Below are 20030 nucleotides of genomic sequence, written 5' to 3'. Positions count from 1 at the left end.
ACCAGGGATTGGGAAGTGGGGGGGTGGATGAAGGAAAAAAGGATGGGAGTTGGAAGGGGCAGGAAGGAGGAGAGGGAGTAGTGATACAAGAGGGAGCAGGACTGGAGCTGAAGGAGGTAGGTTTGTGGGGGCTCTACTGCTATGGTATAATTATCAAGAAAGTAACTGCATAGTTTCTGATAATTTTGCCTTCTGAGTGGACTTGGGTCTCAGCTGGTGTCATGCTTATGATTTGTAGCCAGGCCTATAAAGATTTCAGGTCAGATTTAAAGAAATTAGCAGAAATATAGTTTGTATTCTTATTAACAGTGGAAAAATGAAAGGACCTTTGGTTTATACTGTAGCAGTGCCTATTGCTCAGTTAAATTGACAGAGCCTGTTTTGTAGGGAGAATGGGGGAGCCTGGATTGTGATTTGGGATGGAGAGGCAGAAGGACTCATTGGTGGGCTTAGCACCAAGTGGTTACAGATGAGCCCCTTATACAGACGAGAAATGATTCCCCCTCCCTTCCAACTGTGAAGAAAGTGAAACCTCTCAGACAAACTCCTACACTCGATTTAAAAAGCCTCAGATCTGATTTGGCAAATATTTTGGTTGGACTTTTCAGGTCAGACTTCAGAAAACAAATAAATTAGCTGTTACGTGTCCTAAGGTAGTTAGAGCCCTAGTTTGACTCTTCTTCTCCCTCTTATTTTTAGGCTCCCTACGCCTCTGGACAGAATGCAGCTGCCACGACACTGGTGTATCCCCAAGCTGCTCAGACCATGAACACCCAGCCTCCGAATCGCTCTCCGGTAAGGGACCGCTTGCTCGCTCTTGCTTCTGCAATCTCCATGTATAGCTACGTATGTATCCTGCTCTTTTTCTCTCTCGCTTTTGCATGACAAATCGTCTTTGTTTATTACATAATTCGTGTTTTTTTCCCCTAGGTATTTGGAAGCTATTGTTAAGGACAAAAGCACAGTAATTACTCTAGGTACTTATTTTTTAGCATTACATTTTTAAATGTATTTGTTCACGTTAGAATTTTCCTTTCACTCCCTCAGCTTAATTGAAATCGGCTTTAAAATGAAACCTCTAATCCACATATAGAAATACAGAACTTTGGCATATTAAATTTACACTGTAGTGTGTATTTAGTGGTCTAAGGCAACTTGACCAAACCTCACTAAAATCTTGCCAAGCAAAAGGCTGGACACAACCCTTTCCTTTCTAACTTGAAATATTAAATCATGATGTTGGAAGGGGATTGGTGGTAGTCTAATGTGAATAAATAGATCTAGAAAAGCGATGCAAATTTTAGAAATGGTTTCTTAGAGTAATTACCAGGTATTGATCATTACCCCCCCCCACACACACACTCACTCAATAGTTTATAATGCTGGTTCTCCTCAGATATGATGATTTGGCTTTGCTGGAGACCAGCAGCAATGGTTTTACCACCCTTATGGAATTCACCTGTTTGCTTCAGGTTAATCTTCAAGTAACATTAGGCCTAATATGTTGCAGGAGCCCTTTTCTCCACACACCTGACACTCTTCTTCCAGGATTCCTGTTGTGTGCTATACTTCCGGGAGAAGCGATCAGTCCGTATGTTTCTCTGAAGCAGCTGCATCCTCCCCTTCTGTCTAGCAGAGTTCTCCTGTGCCCTATAGATTCTCACATCTCCGACCTGAGTCACTTAATTCTGTTAACCCTCTGCTCAGCCATGAAATCCATTTGTACTGTGTACATGCCGTACACATAGTATATACTTTTACAATCATATATTTGCATGCATGTATTTAAGGAAGAAGTATTAGCTCCAAAACCAAATTAGATTACACCATGTACCACTGCACAGCACTGTTCATGACTGTCAGGCTAAGGGTGATGTTTGAACTGTGCCTAGCAATTTTACTTTAGTATCACTTACATTTAAACAAAATGTTTAATTGAATTCTCTCTTACCTAATTGCAGTTGTCAGTTAATGCTTATTTCCTTGGTTTATGTATTCACCATGTAGTTTCTGCCCCATAGCTAAAGGAAAAGCACTAATCAGGGCGTAGCATACCTAGTGCTTAATTTTGTATATGTTATCTCTGCATATCCAAAAGAACATGTACCAAAAATGCAGGCTTTGGCCTACTAATCTGAGAGATTTCTACCTCTACCCTTTATGAAGAAACATGCCACTAATTAGTCTTAAATCGTTCAACAGCAAATACTGATTATTGTATTTCTTGTTCACCAGTTGATAAAGTGTGTGACTGGCAAGATACGTAACACAGAAATACTATATATTGAGTTAAAAATACCAGTTTCATTCTTTGAAATCAAATGAGTTGCTCATCTCACACCCAGGTGATATTTCCGCTCAGTGGGGATGGATGTTTTCCAGAGCTTTCCAGGAATTTCTTGAGACCTCTGAGCATCTGCAGAAATTTCCTTTCTGCCATATACTCAGTTTGCCTCAGTTCATTTTTATCTTTGAGGTGAACTAATGTGTTTTTCAGCTTCAGCAGTCTCCTGTTTTCAACTTTTTGTGTTAGTAATCTGCTTTTATTTGGGCAGTTTTTATTAATTAGGGAATCTCTTAAATTTTTTTTTACCCTTACTTCCTCAGGTATTTTGGCTTTTTTTTTTCCCAGATTTTTTGTTTAACTTGGCCAGTGAGCCGCCTTAAGGCCGCAGCTCCTGCCAGGCTTTCAGATTGAATTTTTTTCTTACTTTAATCATGTGCTCCGAATTTCTTCTTTTACTTTGCTTTGTTGATTTTTTTTTTTGTATGATGCTAGAGAAGAAGGGCAGTGGCTCCAAGTTTTGCCCAAAGTGCAGGCAGATGATATCCATTGTAGATCATCTCAAGACCTGCTATATATGTTTGGGAGAAGATTGATACATCCCATTGTAATACCTGCTCTAGAATGTCACTAAGGGTTATAATCTGTAAGATACAACTCTTATCTCGAAGACCATAAGAAATCTGCTAAAAAAAAAAAAGCACCAAACCAGAAGGCCCATGGAGCTGCACCATCTTCTGGAGTCAAGGATTTACCAAACAAAACATTGATTCTAGTTGTTATGCCTACACCTAGGCTTCAAGGCTGAGACAGATCTCACTCTCCAAGCTTATCTCAGAGTGCTCAGGCATAGAGCAGAGGGGAAATGTCATGAAAGGTTCATTGAAGAATTAATGACTGCAGTTGTGTCTCTATGAATCTGAAAGTAGGGAGATTCTGGACACTGCTCTCTGACCCCTGAAGTGACTGCACCTGGGAAGTACCTCTACCTCCCAGCAGCATATGAATGATTTTAAGACTGCTTTGAGAGCCTCTGTCATGGCTATAGATGAATGGACTCATGCGACTGCATGCATCTGGCCTCTGAGAAGATCTGCAGAAAAGACTTCATGGCATGCCGTGTACTTGAGTGAATCTCTTTGGAGATTAGGTCAAAGAGGTAGTGGATATAGTGATTATAATGTAATTTCAATTTGGGTCACCCCTTTCTACTAGTAAGAGTACTCACTGCCTGTTACAGTATATGTGGAAAAATATAATACAATAGACATCAATAAAGGCCATGCTTTAGACCTTCTCCACTAGCACCTCCAAGCTAACCTCTTCTATCAGAAAATATCTGAGTCTAAGGAAGCGTTGTTTTGCACAGAATAAAAGCTTTCAGGATAGACTCACTCAAGGCAACAATAGGACTTCAGACCCCCACCATGAAGGCAGAAGCTCTAAACCCCAACATTGTTACCTAGTCAAAACCAGGGCAAGATTTTGACTGAATCCAGAAATGATTAGCCAACACTCCAGTCCTTATTTCACAAGACTTTCCTGTAGGTGGGAGGCTGAGGTTTTATGCAAATCAGTATCCCATTGTAGTCTCTGACAGCTGAGTCCTCTGATAGAGGACAAGATGTTAACCCTGGGCCATGCCCCTCCACAGGAGACATTGCCGTACTTAGGGGATGGACCTCCACATGCAGACCTATACTTTAAGGATGTGTTCCTGAAACAGATTTGAGAACTTACTTCTTCAGAGCAACAAGTAGGTTCTTTTGTTTTGGTCTTGGTTCTGTTTTTTATTTATTTATTTATTTAACACTTTTCTATACCGACCTTCATGGTAGAGACCATATCAGGTCGGTTCACATCGAATAGGGGAACTGAACCAAGAACAGTAACCAAAACAAAAGGTTGAACGTGAAAAAGCAAAGTTACATTTAACAGGGAAATTAAACTTGGAGGCATAGACTGCTGGAAGGAAGGAAAGGCTAGAGATAGCGGAGAAATTATTAGTATAAACAGAGCGTGAGTTGACTGCAGTAGTCTATAGACTGCAGTAGTCTATTTTGGCGAACAGTAGCGCTTGGAGGATTGTCCTGAAGTCGTGGAAGAATAAGAGTGGTTTAAGTCGTTTTAGAATCTGTAATCTGAAGAAACAGTCTTTGGAGGTTGTGTTGACCATTTTCTTAAGGTTTAGACGATTGTCTAGTATTACCCCAAGGTCTCTAACCTGCTTGCAAGTAATGTGAGAGATGTGTGGAGATGGTGGGGAGATATTGATTTCGTTTGAGGATATGTGGAGCAGCTCTGTCTTGGAGGCATTAAGAACCAGGTTTAAACTGTTGAGTAGATTAGTGATGGATAGAAGGCAGTTGTTCCAATGGGTGAGCGCTTTTGAGATTGATTCTGTTATCGGTATTAGAATCTGCACGTCGTCTGCGTACAAATAGTGAATTAGGTTGAGGTCTGTTAACAATTGGCAGAGGGGGAGGAGGTAAATATTAAAGAGGGTAGGAGATTTTTGACATAGGTTTTGCAAATATGATTACCCTTAATTGGGGAAGAAGGGATAGTTGCTATGGTAAAACTGTACATCTTTCTTGCCTTGCTGTCCCTCCTTTAATGCCTCTACCCAGGTTCTTGAATTTAAATATGGGCCTTCTCAAAGCTAGACCTATTATGAATAAAACTGTTGATTCATGATCTTATTGTAGACACTGTTATTCTCCAAGGACAAGCAGGATGGGTCACATCATCAGATGGAGCCTGGCACAGAAACCTTAGTAGCCCAGCATGCTACTTATCCATATGTTCATGTGGGGTCCTTCTTCAGTCTCTCTTTTTCCAAGAAGCTGAAGCCTCGTGGCTGTGGAGCTCGTGCTTTATTTGTGAGAAATTATTGTTTTCTTCCTTCCCAAGTTCCGTTGGGGTCCTCTGTGTGTGTGTTTTCAGAGTTTTTTCCTTTCGGTATCGGTAAGTTTTTTTGATGGGTTACCACTGTGTCGCCTCCCGGTGGCGGACGGTCATAGACTGCTCATTGCGCTCTTTTCGCCATGGCATCCAGATTTCGCTGCTGCCCCCAGTGCCCTCGGACCATGTCCTTCACAGACCCCCACGAGGTCTGTGTCCTCTGCCTGGGGGTAACACATGTTGTCTGTGTCTCAATCTTTGAGCCCAGATGACCCCCAAGGGTCGCCGGGTGCGCCTGTTCAAACTGTTAGGCGCTAAAAAATTGGAATCCTCGTCAGCATCTGGGACTTCTACACCACAAGGAAAAGGAGCCTCAGCCTTGGTGTTCCCTCTGCTACCAGTCTTTGACCCAGAGGTAGGGGCAGGGGACTGAGCGAAGTCAATATCCTCACAGTCCAGATTGGGTTCCTCTCCGTCTCCATCGGTCCCGGGGAAGGACTGAAGTGAGCACCGGGAAAAATCCAGGAAACAGACACCGGTCTTCTTCCTTGAAGGTGTTGGACCACGGGAAGGCACCACCCAGTTCCATGCCTCCCCTGAAGCTGTCTCGTGCGGAGGAGGTTACACTCTCTGGTCCTCCCAAGGAAACTTGGCGGTCTCCACCGGGACCGGTGGAAGGCGCAGTTCCCCCCCCCCCCTGTGATTGTGATTCTGGGGGTGATCCAATTCCACTGCTGCCACCTCCTCAAGTCGTCCTGTCCTTGGCAGCCTTTGAGGAGGAGTTAGAGAGATGCTTGTGGTTGGTGGTCAGCCAGGCCTTGCAGGGCATAGAGCATCCAGTTCCATCGGGACTGCCACCACCACAAGAGACGACTCCTTTGGTGCTTGTGCCTCTGGAATGGCTGGACCTGCTCCTCAGTGTCTTGCCGACCCAGCCAGCACCGATGCCCCGGCCACCTTCACTGACGAAGGGAGCATCGCTGCTACTACCACCGGTTCCCATTCTGGTGAGTGACTCCTCAGACAAAGGAAAGCCCATCAGGACCGATGGCACCCAGATTGCGCATGATGCACCCGCAGCCTCTGGTACTCCTGGGGCCATTGGGACCAGTGCCCTTAATGCCCTCGATGGCTGGTGGATTCATCGGTGCCACTGTGTCCCAGGATGCCGTCAGTGCCCCCAAGACCTGGATCGAAACATAGGGCTCCGGTGGGGGCTGCTCCTCCTACATCTCCAAAGTGAAGGGGGAGGTCCCATACGATCCTTGAGAAGGTGAAGCATCCTTTTCCTCCACAGAGGAATTGCAAGATTTGCCTTCTGAATCCTGCCTGCCGGAGAAGAGAGGAAGTCTCCTCCAGAGATCTATCTTTTGCTGGATTTGTCAAGGTTATGGCAGTGACAGTTCCTTTCCAGCTCTTAACAGAACAGGATTCTCTTCATAAGATGCTATAAATCCTGCAATTTATTGATGTTCTTAAGGAGTTGGCTGCAGTACCAGTACATGAGATTTTTAAGGAGCTAGTTGTACGGCTCTGGGAGCATCCTATCTCCATTCCTCCAGTGACCCGCAAGATGGATGTGGTTTATCTGGTCCAGCCCACCACCGGTTTTCTATGCCGACAGCTTCCACACCAGTCAGTGGTAGTGGAATCGGCCCTAAAGAAGGCAAAGAGGCTTCGGACTCCTATGTCTGCTCCACCAGGCCGTTAGCATAGGGCTCTGGATGCTTTTGGTCAGTGAGTATTCCAGGGCTCCGTTCTAGCAGCCAGCATTGCCTGCTATCAGCTTTATATGGGCCCGTACTTTGGGAACTTCTGGAAGTTCAAGAGGAGTTTGAGGATAGTTCAGCAAGGCCTGGACTGTGATAAACATGAGGTTTGCTCGGCCTATGACGGGTTTGAGACAGCTATGAGGGTGGCAGCTGCGGGCATTGGGGCTCATTATGTTGGTCTATAGACTGCCGTCAGGTCCCTGTTTTCATGGGTTGGATGAGCTGACAGGATTGTTCGAACTTCCTTTTGGAGATCACATCTTGCATTATTTTTGGGTACTTTCATGTTCGCATAGATGCCCCAATGCCCAGTGAGGATAGGATTTTCCCATCCTGGGTAGAGGGTGAAAAACTTACTCAGTTGGTAATGGCCCCAACCCATAAGAGGGGTCACATTTTGGATCGGTTTGACATTGTTGAGCTATATTCCAGTTTCTTGATCTAATCACCTTTTCATTTATTTTTCTGTGAGTACTTGGCAGAAGTGTCCAGCCATTGAAAGATTTGGATCCTGAAGCTTTGAGGTCCTTGTAATTCTTGATGATCAGAATCTTACCTTAGATAATTTAGTATGCAACTGGAATTCATATTTATTCTGTCTTGCTGATCAAATAACCCCTGAAAAGCTGATGATCTTCATCCCTAAGAAGAATACACTGTGGTACCAAGATTGTCTTTGTTTCACTAAGAAACATGGGTAAATCATTGCCTGTTTATAGGGTTTTAATATAGTCTCTAGCTGATCCGGTGATGTTGTGAACCATCATGTTTTTCCTTATCTGGTAAAAGCTAACCACCCTGTGTTTGGTTAAATTTTCACCTGTAGTTCTCACTGAGAGCAGATAAAAGGAAACCACTAGTTGAACTTTCACTGCTGCTTTAGGGCTGGCTCATAAATCCAGACTAATACAAATCTGAGATTCCAAAATAGGTCTGTATTTTATTTACACAGAGTATATTTTTTTCATGCAAAATGGACAAACTGTCCATATCATAATAGTAGCCTGCATCAACTATTATGATATAGTTGTTTTAACAACCATTGCAAATGTATGTTATGTTTTTAATTGTCGGGTTGTGATCCACATTGATCAATTGATTTTGAAACTGCAGAATACAAGAATTGAAATAAATATTTACATAGGCCAATCCACAGACACTTCACTGTAAAGGCAAATTATATTTCATGCTTTGAGAACACAAAATCAGACTCTTCAATCAGTGAACACTATTCCTGGGTGAACCTTGTCCATTGGAATATTCAAATTGTCCAGCATATAAATGGTGACTACAGCAATGACTGAGGGCCCTTTCACCAGAATTATGGAGGAATATTACCAACATATAAGAGTTTAAGCCAAGATGGGTGTCTTTCTCAGTTCCCCCGCAAAGAAAAAGATACTAACTTACTTTTTTAGTTGCTGATACCAGAAAGGACTTCTGAAAGGAAGAATCTGTTCTGGTTTTATTGCATGATCTTTCTAGCGGAATAGACAAGACCTGTCTTAGGAGTGAACTGGATAGCTGCACTCTTCCGTGGCTGAGGCAAGAGCTGACACAGGAAGGGATGTTTTCAGCTCCTTCCTTCAGAACTGACTGTAACACATAGACAAGTCACAGGCAAAAGAAAAGATATATCATGGTTCTTGCTAGTTCTGTGCAGGGGCAATACCACTGTCCTATAGAAGGAGAGTCTGTTTCTGTGCATCCCTTAGTTGTAAGGTTTACAAGAGGCTTGCTTCAGTTGAAACCTCCAAACTCAGTGTAATATTAACATGGCTGATGAAAGGCCCCTTTGAGCCTTTGGCTTCTTATGCACTAAAATTTATTTATTTAGATTTTTATATTCCACTTTTTAGCACTTCAGGTACTGTAGGTATTTCTGTATTCCCAGAGGGTTTACAATGTAAGTTTGTACCTGAGGCAATGGAGGGTAAAGTGACTTGCCCAAGGTCACAAGGAGCAACAGCAGGACTCGAACCCTGGTCTCCCCAGTTCTTAGCCCCCTGCTCTAACCACTAGGCTACTCTTCCACTTGACCTGCATCTTTAGTTGCTGGTCTCTTCAGCATGCAGGGTCAGTGAGCTCCAAGCTTTATTCAGTTATCCACCAACTAAGTTTTATCACAAGACTGTGGTGGCGCTGTGCATGCTTTCTAAGTTCAAGCTTTAAGACTGTGGCACACCTCCACCATAAGTCAATCATCCATCCAACATTTTTCCCAAGGCTAGGGAGTAATCCATGCACACTTTAAATTGCAAGAGAACATTGCCTTCTATCTGCAACAAATTAAAGACCACACACAAGTCCTAGCGCTCAAGGTTTTGCCCAACAAATCCGAGATTGTGGTGTCAAAAAGACCCTTTCCCAGCTGAATATCAGACTGCATATCCTTCACTTAGGTCTAATTATTTCTGACCTTATAAAGATAGCTTAAGGCCCATAGTCCATTCCAAGCCTGTGTTCATAGCCCATTGCAGGTCAACCTCTGAGGAGATTTGCAAGCTTTTAAAATGGAGTTTAGACCACATATTCTGTCCCATTATTGCCTCAATGCTGGCTCCCAGTGAGACAGCAGACTTGGGCAGTCTATTGTCCAGCCTCATTGAGAATTATAGTCCAACTTTAGCCTCCCTAATGCACATTATTATAATTTAGGATTGTCTTCCCCTTTAAAAATGAAAAGAAAAAGCTTGAATTACAAAATAATGGCAGTTTGAATTTGCCCAAGTTCACTTCCCTGTTGGTGGGCTTGCTGGTTCTTGATTTTCCCTTTCGTTGAAAGACGCCCCTTAGCTAGCGAGTCCCATGTGTGTGATAGGTGCTTCACTTGACTTCAGAGAAAGCGACATTTCTTATCTTACCAGCTGGTCTCTGAAGTCAGTGAAACACCAGCCATACATAACTTTCCTCCTCTTCTTTTGGAGTTGAGCTTAATTGCAGAATGAGGCACATTGCCTGCTGTGGGGAGTGTAGGAACTGCTTTTCTTTTCAAGAAATGTGTGAAAAGCTCTGGAAAACATACGTTGCCACTGAGTAAAGATATCACTCATGTGTGACTAGTAATTCACAGACTTCAGAGAACACTTGATACAGGTAAGAAAATTTGCTTTCTCAGAGTGAGATTTTTTCACTTGTGTGAAATTTGCTAAAGAATTCCCCCTTCTCCCAAAGTTTGTTTTGAATTAGGGTTATGTTGTTCTCTTCATTTGTAAATCTGATCATTTTCTATCTAAGTGAAACGTATTTCAGTGCAATGAAAAGCATGACGTGACAATTTTAAGGTGTAGAGCTCTAAGGAGCCAGAGCTCTCTGTGGAACAGTGATGAGACAGGTAATTTGGCCCTCAGGTTGAAAAGTATCCTCCCCCTTCAGCACAGTGTCTGGAAACCAGTTGTGTTCCCTTGCAGCCACTACACATATACACCTTTTTCATTTCTAACTACCATATAATATAATTCGAAATAGTTATGTCCTTGTTTGCAAGAATATACTTTCTGTGCAGTTGAAGGGTAAGGGGAGAATGATTAGTGTTAGATTTTGCTGTGGAATGTGCGTCTTCCTTTTTTTTTTGTGTGTCTCAAGGGTTCTTGAATGGTACGGGCAGGGTTTGCAAGCAGTACACTCTCAGACATTTCTGTTATCACTTCAGGAGCAGAAGTGTTCTTTTGTATTTTGTGGGGAGGGTCTGGGGTTAGTATTTACCATAATTTGAGTTATTTGTACAGAGTCTGCTTAAACAGGAAAAGAGGCTGAAAGTGCAGGGTCCCTGGAAAGGTAGTGGGTTATATGCTATAGATTAACAAGGAATGATCATGCTTAATAGGTTGGCTCTTCTAATGTGAAGGGGTGACTGGTACACTCTACCCAAGGACGTTAAGCAATGCCTTTATGACTTTCTTGAGCTGGTGCTCAGGTTTGGAACAAAACTATCCTGCTCAGCCCAGCATATTTACATTTTGTTAAGGTTATTTTTTATGGTTGAAAATGTGCATAGCTGTCGACTGGAGTTCCTGGACCATGATAAACTGGTGTTTAATTTAGGAATGGAGGAAATGACAGTTAATTTTGTGTAGTTTACAGTACACATGGAAGAAATCACTTGCATCTGCCCCTTGCTTATAAAATTCTTACTGTAAACAATATTTTGACATGCACACTGTGAATCCCAGTGGTACTTGCTAGTCTGCTCTGTGCTGTTAACGCGTGATGATTCTATACCATGAGGTATACCTGCAGTGATCAGCATTGCTGCTGAATTGGTGGGCAGATTGAGAAATTGTGACAGTGCCTGACAATTACCAACCGCTTTTATATGTCCTCTGGGTTTAACCAAGCTAGTGCTTCTGATTTCCTGCATCCCCAGCTCAGCTTGTTGCTTGTATTATGGAGCAGCCAAGAGCTGCATGCAGTGGGTTGTTTTTTTCCTCCTTGCTCTGCATAAATATTCATTATTGGATCTGTTTTCATTTACTTGCTTTAATTACCTGGGATGCTATCTATAAGCCATCAGTCAAGAGTCTCAGGGATGATGGGAAGCTCAGCAGGAGGCTTACTGGAATATGTGCAAAAAATAACCAGCTTGATTTTAACTGAAAGACCTGTTTCAGAAGGCCTGTTTAGTTGTAATGGTGTCCAGGAGTCATCAAGGGCCACAAGCTGGTCTAGTTTTGAGTCACCAAAAAAATTCAAAGCAATCTGTTCTTGGATCAAGTGAATGCAGATATATCTGATGAATATTCATTGTGGATGTCCGGAAAACAGGTCTGTTTGCAACCTCAAGAACTGGAGTTGAGAATCTTATCTGCTCCATATCCTTTGTGCTGGAAATCTCTTGAGAGACAGAGGTTAGCAATCCTGCCTTTTCATGTTAAGGGGAGGAAATATCCTAGGTTTCTGGGTGACCAAAATTAAATTGCTGATGTCCACTTACTGCTATTGCCTAGAGAGCAGGCAAGGCTGAGGAAAAAGCTTGAAGGGAGGGGGTAGAAAACAAAGAAATGCGAAAAAGACCACTCTTCCAAAACCAAAATGCAACACCCTCTCTGAAAAAAAGAAGAATCTAGTAAGGAAAAAGAAACACACAAAACATAGTGAAGAAAAAAAAACACAATTTCAGCAAAAAACAAACAAAAAAAACCCCTGTATCTTTTTCCTGCTCCTAAAATTTGCCCAGATTTGTAAATATTTTTACACCTCTGATGTTTCTCATATTTACTGATAAACTGGTGACTTCTTTTAGACATGTAGCTGTTGAAAGCAAAAGTACTGGTTCCATTATTGCCTGCAGAACACAGATTCCAAGATATATTAGTGATGAATGAAATCATTGTTACTGTATAATGCTTTCACAGTCTTTATTTAAACTGGAGAGAAGCGATGTTACCAGTCCTCTTAGCATTAGAATGCACTAATTGCATAATAAAAAGACATGACACTTTTAGCCAGTCCAGTTATTTGATGGTTTGTGTTAATGCGAGTCATTGACTGTTTTTAGTTTTTGTATTTTTTGCAAATGAAGGCTCCTGTTCTTTTGGGCTTCCAGCTCTGTTGGAGGCAGGGTTAGGGGTCTGATGCCAGGAGCCTTCATTTGCAGCTACCCTACGATTTTTCCCTTAATTTTATATCCTCTCCCAGCTTACCTAGTCCACTCGTCACAGTGACCATCCTTGGTTAGAGTCATTTATTTGTCAAGACGTATAACCCCCCACTATAACAACCAATAATGATACATCATACTCAAATCATAAATAACTTAGTGCTCAGGTTCATTCTGGAACCTTGCTATCATGGGCTCTGAATCCTGCTTCAGATGTTACCATTGCATAATGACTGGCTTTACCTTCAAAATATCTCCAGCCCTGGCTGAGTTGGGAATGGAACCCAGATCCCTGCAATCCCATTCACTGTTTCTGGTGAAAATTAAAGTATCAGAAAAACATTTTGGAAGCACAGTAAAAGATATCTATTTCTCATCTTGGAAGAAAGTCACGTGCCCAGAACGTAATTATATTTCTACAAACCATTTTCACTGAATAGCAAGTGGAAATTTAAAAAGTTTGGTTGTTTATCTTGTGAAATAAGTGAATCTGATTAGGACGATATAGAGCAGATATGCAGAGAATGAAAATTCAATTCCAGCTGCTCTAACCAAAAACGTTTTGCTCAACCTGACAGTGCATTAACATGAAGGGTGAGATGAAAATTCTTTCTGCGTTTTCTGGTACTTATATCATAGTACTAGAAGTCTTAGATTACGTGCCTTTCTCTAAAGACAAGCAGGCCCACCATGTCATACTGGTGGCCACTTGTGGAACAAAATGGCAGAGCATCTTGGGAAGAGACAAGGAGGTTTTATGTACATGTACAGTATGTTGCATTGGATCCATGGCTTTTCTGCTTTTTTTCCCACTGTTCCAGTTAGACGTATTCTTGTAATCTCCATAGTTCTTTACTTTTTAGTGTTTGTGCTTTCCTCCTGTTCTCAGTCAGAAATTTTATTTTATTCCTAGTGATCAATTTTCAAAAAACACTCAGCACATCACTTAGGCAGCCAAACTTTGATGATTTTAGCTAAGGGAAGTCAAATTTTCAGCCACACTTAGTATCTTAGTAAATTTGGGCACTTAAATTAAGCAATTAACATAAAAAATCAGTGATTAGTGTCTAGCTTGCTTCCCCTGACTTTAACCTGCCCCTGACAAAGCCTGCTTTTTGGTTTCCTAAATTTAGGTGCTCAGCCAGGCTCAATTTTCAAATGGGCCAATTTAGCCCCCTAACCTCCAAAGCTGAGCGGCTAAACCCTTTGAAAAAGGACTTATCTTTTAGTCAGGTTTTCTACTCTTTTGTAAATTGAGGATAGTTTTGAGAACCCTTTAACCTGAATAAATCGGCTGCCTGAAAATTGCCCTTACTTTCTACAGATAGAAATGTACGCATACCTTTTTTTTTTTTTTTTGTTTTAACAATTTTATCTTTATAAAATTTACTCAAATACAGAAGACATACAATCAGAGGAAATAACACAAATCCCTAAAACAAATCCAAACAAAATGATTTATATAAAGAATATATATATTCAGGGCTGTCTAAATCAAGCCCAGAAAAAGGGTGGTGGTGGAGGGAAGAGAACAAAAAAGAAATAGAGATTAAATCTCTTAACACTAGCTGCTACATCATTAAGCGCTCCTAAGCCCTTCCCTGGGAAGATTGAATATCACCCAACCCAGCTTGAGCAGTATTGGATGAACATATCCTTGCAGAAAAACCTTCAGTTAATCTGGGTCCATGGAAATGTCTTATCTACATACTTATCAATATTCTTAGATGGAAATTTAACAAATAAAGAAGCTCCAATGGACAGTGCCAAAGAGTGCAGCTCAAGAAACTGCTTTTGTACTGCAACAGAAACAGGGGAAAAATCAGGAAATATATTAATAGTATGCCCATGAAAACACACCAATCTGCGCTGAAAAACACCAACACAAAGTTTCTGTTCATATCAGATCCAAAGTGGCATCCAAAGTAGCCCTAATTATCATTTCCTCCAATGACGTTTCAATTACTTAGATCAAATTCAAGCCATCTGGAGAAGTCAAAATGTCCATAATCCTTTTCTCTTGAATCGGCCAAATAGTCCCAGGATTATAATAAACTTTACTTAAAGATGGCAATTTCTTAGGAGAATTCTTTAAGACATTAAAAAGTTATCTTTCAGCGTTTCTCCTGGAGCATTCCTATTATGGGAAAAATTAAAAAATCATAAGTTCTTATAATGGACTGCATTTTCCAGTTTTTCAATCTGTTTCCTCAGATAGATGTTATCCTTACTCAAAGCACCTTGAGTTTGTTCCAAATCCTTAACTCTGAGGGAACAGTTATTAATCTTAGAATAACATTCATAAATTGATTCCTCCCGAGATTGTACATGTCTTTAGAAAAATTGCAAAGCTGAGATAAAGAGCCCATAAAGGTTGCATCAACTGCCCTAGTTCTACACTGGATACTTCTTTTGCTGGTTTCACCCTGGACTCAGAGTCCAAATGTAGAGAGAGGAAATGCACTAGGCTTCAGCTGAACAGCACTCTCATACTCCGCCTCAGACATGACGCTATCTACCCTATTCAACTGGGCCTCTTCTACACCTCTGGGACTCGCCACACTCCTCAGAAAAACAATGCTGAACTTGTCTGAGTCCTGCTCCAGCACATCTGCGATGCATCCAAGTCTCAGTCCCTGCAAGAAGTAGAGAGAAAACTATTGCTCCCAATGCCGCTACCAGATCCATTCGTTCCTTCAGTCACCACCACAGAATTATCCATCCGATAGACGGCATAGTCGACTCGGGGTAAGATTCAAGTTTGCCTTTACGCTTAATCATATTTAAATAAGATAATAGAAAGGGTAAAGCAAGAAATACAAGATCTAGGGGAGAGCTAACAATGAAGTGACCTAATACAGTGCCATCTTCCTCCCCCGCCCCCCCCCCATATTACTGTAAACACTTTACCTGTGGAAAATGTGGGTGGGCTCAGAAGGCAGGGTTAGATCTGGCAGAGGCAATAATGAAAGTAATTTTCCATCTTTAAAATTGCTTGCTTTAATTGTACAGGGAAAAACTACTCACTGTAAAAACAGGTACAAATTTGTGCAGGTATTTTTTCTCTAGGCAGTTTTCAAAGGGAATATATCCCAATACATCCCAGATATCCATCACTGACCCTCACAATGTGAGCTGCATTTGTCTTGGGAAGAACCAGACACTGATGGCTGTAAAACCTCCTCCAGAGTGCCACCAAAAATTGAGTCTTGGGAAAATGGGCTATGTGCTTTACCTTGCAGGTGAACTTAAGCCCAGTAAGAAATTGGCCTTGTAGGCTCAACAAGTTGTACCAGTGACCAGATCGCACCATTGTGGTCTTCTGCCTTTTCAGTACGTTTCTCTGAGGATAAGTATGAAAGTTGAGCGAAGCCTTGATCTCCCTGCTCAAGTCATAGTAACAGTAGATGACATCTGGAAAACAAAATCGTCCTATCCAGCTTACCCAGCTATTTCCACACTGCATGGGTGTATGCTAGCTGCGAGCCATAGAGCATGACTGCATAGATATCTTCTCCAGGACATTTTTTGTTGATTCTCATTTGTACTTGCCATCTTGGGCAGATGAGCATATAAGATTCTCCACTTAGTTTACTGTTTGCACTCCTCCTTCCCAAGCATAATTACAAAGTTTTGTAATCTAAATAGCTACCAATACTACAGGACCATTGTCTAAACAGGTTCCCTGCATAGCCTGCCAGACAGACCTGGCTACATGAATTCCTGCTATGACTTCTAATTATTACTTGCAGTCTGCCAGACAGACCCACCTGTGTAAATGCCTGCGTATCCTCTTGGACTTCTTTCGTTACCCACTTTGCCATTCATTCTGTCAGCCCTAACACGCATTGTTGAATCATTCAAGTTTGGCACTTTAGAAAAATTAGATGCATGCTGCTCAGTTGTGCATCTTCTTTTTCTTCACTTGTTGATATTAATGTACCTCTGCGCTTAACCAAAGCCCTTTTAAAGTCTCCCCCACATTCTCTTGGAGGGCATTCCATGTGTCCAACATCTTTCCATGAAAAATATTTCCTAACGTTACATCTGAGATTGCCTCCTCAGAGCCTTATATCATAAACCCATGATATAAACTTCCCTTCCATTGAAAGAGACTTACCTCCAGTGCATCATTAATACTTTTCATGTATTTGATTGTCTATCATATCTCTTTTGCCTCTCTTCTCCAATCTGAGTAAATGCTATAGAGACCTTCTTTAAGAGCCAAAGGCAGCAAATACAGAGTCTCAACTGAAGACTCTGATGTGCTTATGAAGCTCTTTGTCACATGGTTCCAGAGCCTGGATGTTCAAATGAATTTTGAAATTTCAGTGGAATCAAGTTATGCATTGTCTTCAGAATCACATCTCTGTTATGTAAGAACAGATACCCCTCCCCCCCACCCCCCCATCCTAGTCTTGCCCTTCTATTCCAGTTTTACAAAAGGATTACCCTTTGTAAATTTTCGCTCACCAAATTTTCATTTCAGATGTATCTTGTCTAGGATGGGGAGCCCACTTAAAGGGGCTTCACATTCAGATTTAGTTTTCAAGGCAATAGTGATGTCAGAAAAGGGCCAAATGGTCCATCCAGTTTGTCCAGCAAGCTTCTTATGGTAGTATCTGCCACACTGTGCAGGTTACCCCATGCTTCTCTTAAGGGTAGCAACTGCCACTCCCTGCAGTTATTCGATGAGCCTTCTTGAAAATTCAGTCAGTGCTAATGTGTTTTGCTTATGGACTTGGCCTTAGAAGCAGTCCTGTACTTTTTCACTTATGTCTGTGTATCAGTACCCCTGACTGTAAAAATCAGGGCCTGTGTTGGTGGTCATCTGAATCCATTTCCTCTTCCCACCACCATCAAAGCAGAGAATGATGATGTAGTTTGTGTCAAAAGCAATCAAGGCTTATTGGTTAAGGGTAGTAAACCCTTGTCTTACATAGAAACATAGAAATGACGGCAGAAGAAGACCAAATGGCCCATCTAGTCTGCCCAGCAAGCTTCACACATATTTTCTCTCATACTTATCTGTTTCTCTTAGCTCTTGGTTCTATTTCCCTTCCATCCCCACCTTTAATGTAGAGAGCAGTGATGGAGCTGCATCCAAGTGAAATATCTAGCTTGATTAGTTTGGGGTAGTAGCTGCCGCAATAAGCAAGCTGCACCCATGCTTATTTGTTTTACCCAGACTATGTTATTAGCCCTTATTGGTTGTTTTTCTTCTCCCCTGCCGTTCTGTTAAGGGCAGTAATTGCTGCTCCATGCAGGTTTTCCTCCATGCTTATCAGTTCCCCGTACCATAAAAATCGGTGCCCTCGTTGGTTATCTGAGAGCAGTGTTGCAGTTGCATCAAAGTATCCAGGCTTATTAGTTCAGGGTAGTAATCGTTGCACTAGCAAGTTACCCCTATGCTCCTTTTCTTCATTTCCATTCTCTAGCCTTTAGGAATCCACAGTATTTATCCCATGCTACTTTGAATTATTTGACTGTTTTATTTTCACCACCTCCTCTGGAAGGGCATTTCAAGTACCCACTCCCCTATCCGTGAAGAAATATTTTCTGGTGTTGGTTCTGAGTCGTTTCCCTGGAGTTTAATTTTATGACCCATAGTAAGAACATGCCATATTGGGTCAGACCAAGGGTCCTTCAAGCCCAGCATCCTGTTTCCAACAGTGGCCAATCCAGGCCATAAGAACCTGGCAAGTACCCAAAAACTAAGTCTATTCCATGTTACCATTGCTAATGGCAGTGGCTATTCTCTAGGTGAACTTAATAGCAGGTAATGGACTTCTCCTCCAAGAACTTATCCAATCCTTTTTTAAACACAGCTATACTAACTGCACTAACCACATCCTCTGGCAACAAATTCCAGAGTTTAATTGTGCGTTGAGTAAAAAAGAACTTTCTCCGATTAGTTTTAAATGTGCCACATGCTAACTTCATGGAGTGCCCCCTAGTCTTTCTATTATCCGAAAGAGTAAATAACCGATTCACATCTACCCGTTCTAGACCTCTCATGATTTTAAACACCTCTATCATATCCCCCCTCAGCTGTCTCTTCTCCAAGCTGAAAAGTCCTAACCTCTTTAGTCTTTCCTCATAGGGGAGTTGTTCCATTCCCCTTATCATTTTGGTCGCCCTTCTCTTTACCTTCTCCATTGCAATTATATCTTTTTTGAGATGCGGCGACCAGAATTGTACACAGTATTCAAGGTGCGGTCTCACCATGGAGCGATACAGAGGCATTATGACATTTTCCATTTTATTCACCATTCCCTTTCTAATTCCCAACATTCTGTTTGCTTTTTTGACTGCCGCAGCTCACTGAACTGACTATTTCAATGTGTTATCCACTATGACGCCTAGATCTCTTTCTTGGGTTGCCATCCCGGACATAAAGTTCTACTGATTTCTTTCCAGTGGAAAAAGTTTGAAGTTCATGCATCATTAAAATCTTTCAGATATCTGAAGGTCTGTAGCATATCTTGCTTGCATCTCCTCTCTTCCAGGATATAAATGAATTGAGTAGGAAGTCTTATGGTTTCAAATGGAGGTTTGCCACTTGGTGTAAGGGTAGGGTCCTAAACCCCTAAAAACCACCCCACCTATTACATCTGTCCCCAAAACCAACTCTGATAGGGTAGATTTAAGTGCAGTTGGCACTGATCAGCGTCTTGTAGACGGCAAAACGCTATGTCTGTTCAGTCTTGTTCTCAGATTTATGTAGGTCTTACTGCACTTAGTCTCCCATTGTCGTGTGGGATGTATCCCAATTAATGGAAGACCCACTTGTTCTTCTGAACTCTTGGGAGCTCAGTGGAAAATATTCTGTCCAGTACAGCTTGCAGGTCTGCCTGCAGTCCTAAAAACTCATTTTCAAACAAACTCCCCATAGCTTTTTTTTTTTCTTTAAATGCTCTGGCACATGCATCAAATGTACAAAGTATTCATGGACTTTGCAGCAAGTGCAAGGTAGGTGCCAGAAAGTACAGTTAATGATTTACAATGAAATTGCTGCCTAAACGTTTCCTCCCTGACTTAAACTTAAAGGGGGGGGGGGGCGGGAAATGCAGTTTTCAGAAGATATTTACTTGAGTAAGCATTTCTTTTTAATTTATTCAGTTTTAAACTATAACAAAACATCCACTTTGTAAAAGAAACGTAGATGTGAAAAACAATATACATAGGTAACAATTTTAAGGAAAAACAATAACATCTGCATTAGTCCCCAAATAAAGAAAACATGGGGGAGGAGAGAGAAAATATTGGAGTAGATATATCAGGAACAAATTAGGAACCCCGCTCCATTATTAATTAAATGACAAATTAGAAACTCCAATGGGAATCAATGATTTCTTGGAATCATCAAAGGCTTTTAACTGTTCTGGTACATAAAAAAAACAAAACAATCATTATTATATTGCACAATGCATTTGCAGGGGTATCTCAGCAAAAAGAACGCACCTACTTC

The 20030-nt window shown here is 41.6% G+C and overlaps 1 protein-coding gene across 8 annotated transcripts in view; it reads left to right on the top strand.

Annotated features, from left to right (window-relative positions):
• Positions 1–20030, top strand: part of EIF4G3 (eukaryotic translation initiation factor 4 gamma 3) — a 523222-nt gene that overhangs the window by 224584 nt on the left and 278608 nt on the right. For 6 of the 8 annotated variants that reach the window (XM_029579175.1, XM_029579173.1, XM_029579174.1 and 3 more), the window contains exon 4: positions 700–795. In XM_029579175.1, coding sequence (XP_029435035.1) covers positions 700–795 — 96 coding nt within the window. Of the gene's footprint in view, positions 1–699; positions 796–20030 lie in introns of those variants that run through there. The other 2 variants (XM_029579177.1, XM_029579176.1) reach the window with 1 other exon arrangement.

The sequence above is a fragment of the Rhinatrema bivittatum genome, chromosome 15 (genome assembly GCF_901001135.1).
Source record: "Rhinatrema bivittatum chromosome 15, aRhiBiv1.1, whole genome shotgun sequence".
Taxonomy (NCBI): domain Eukaryota; kingdom Metazoa; phylum Chordata; class Amphibia; order Gymnophiona; family Rhinatrematidae; genus Rhinatrema; species Rhinatrema bivittatum.
This window is presented reverse-complemented; position numbering and strand designations above follow the sequence as displayed.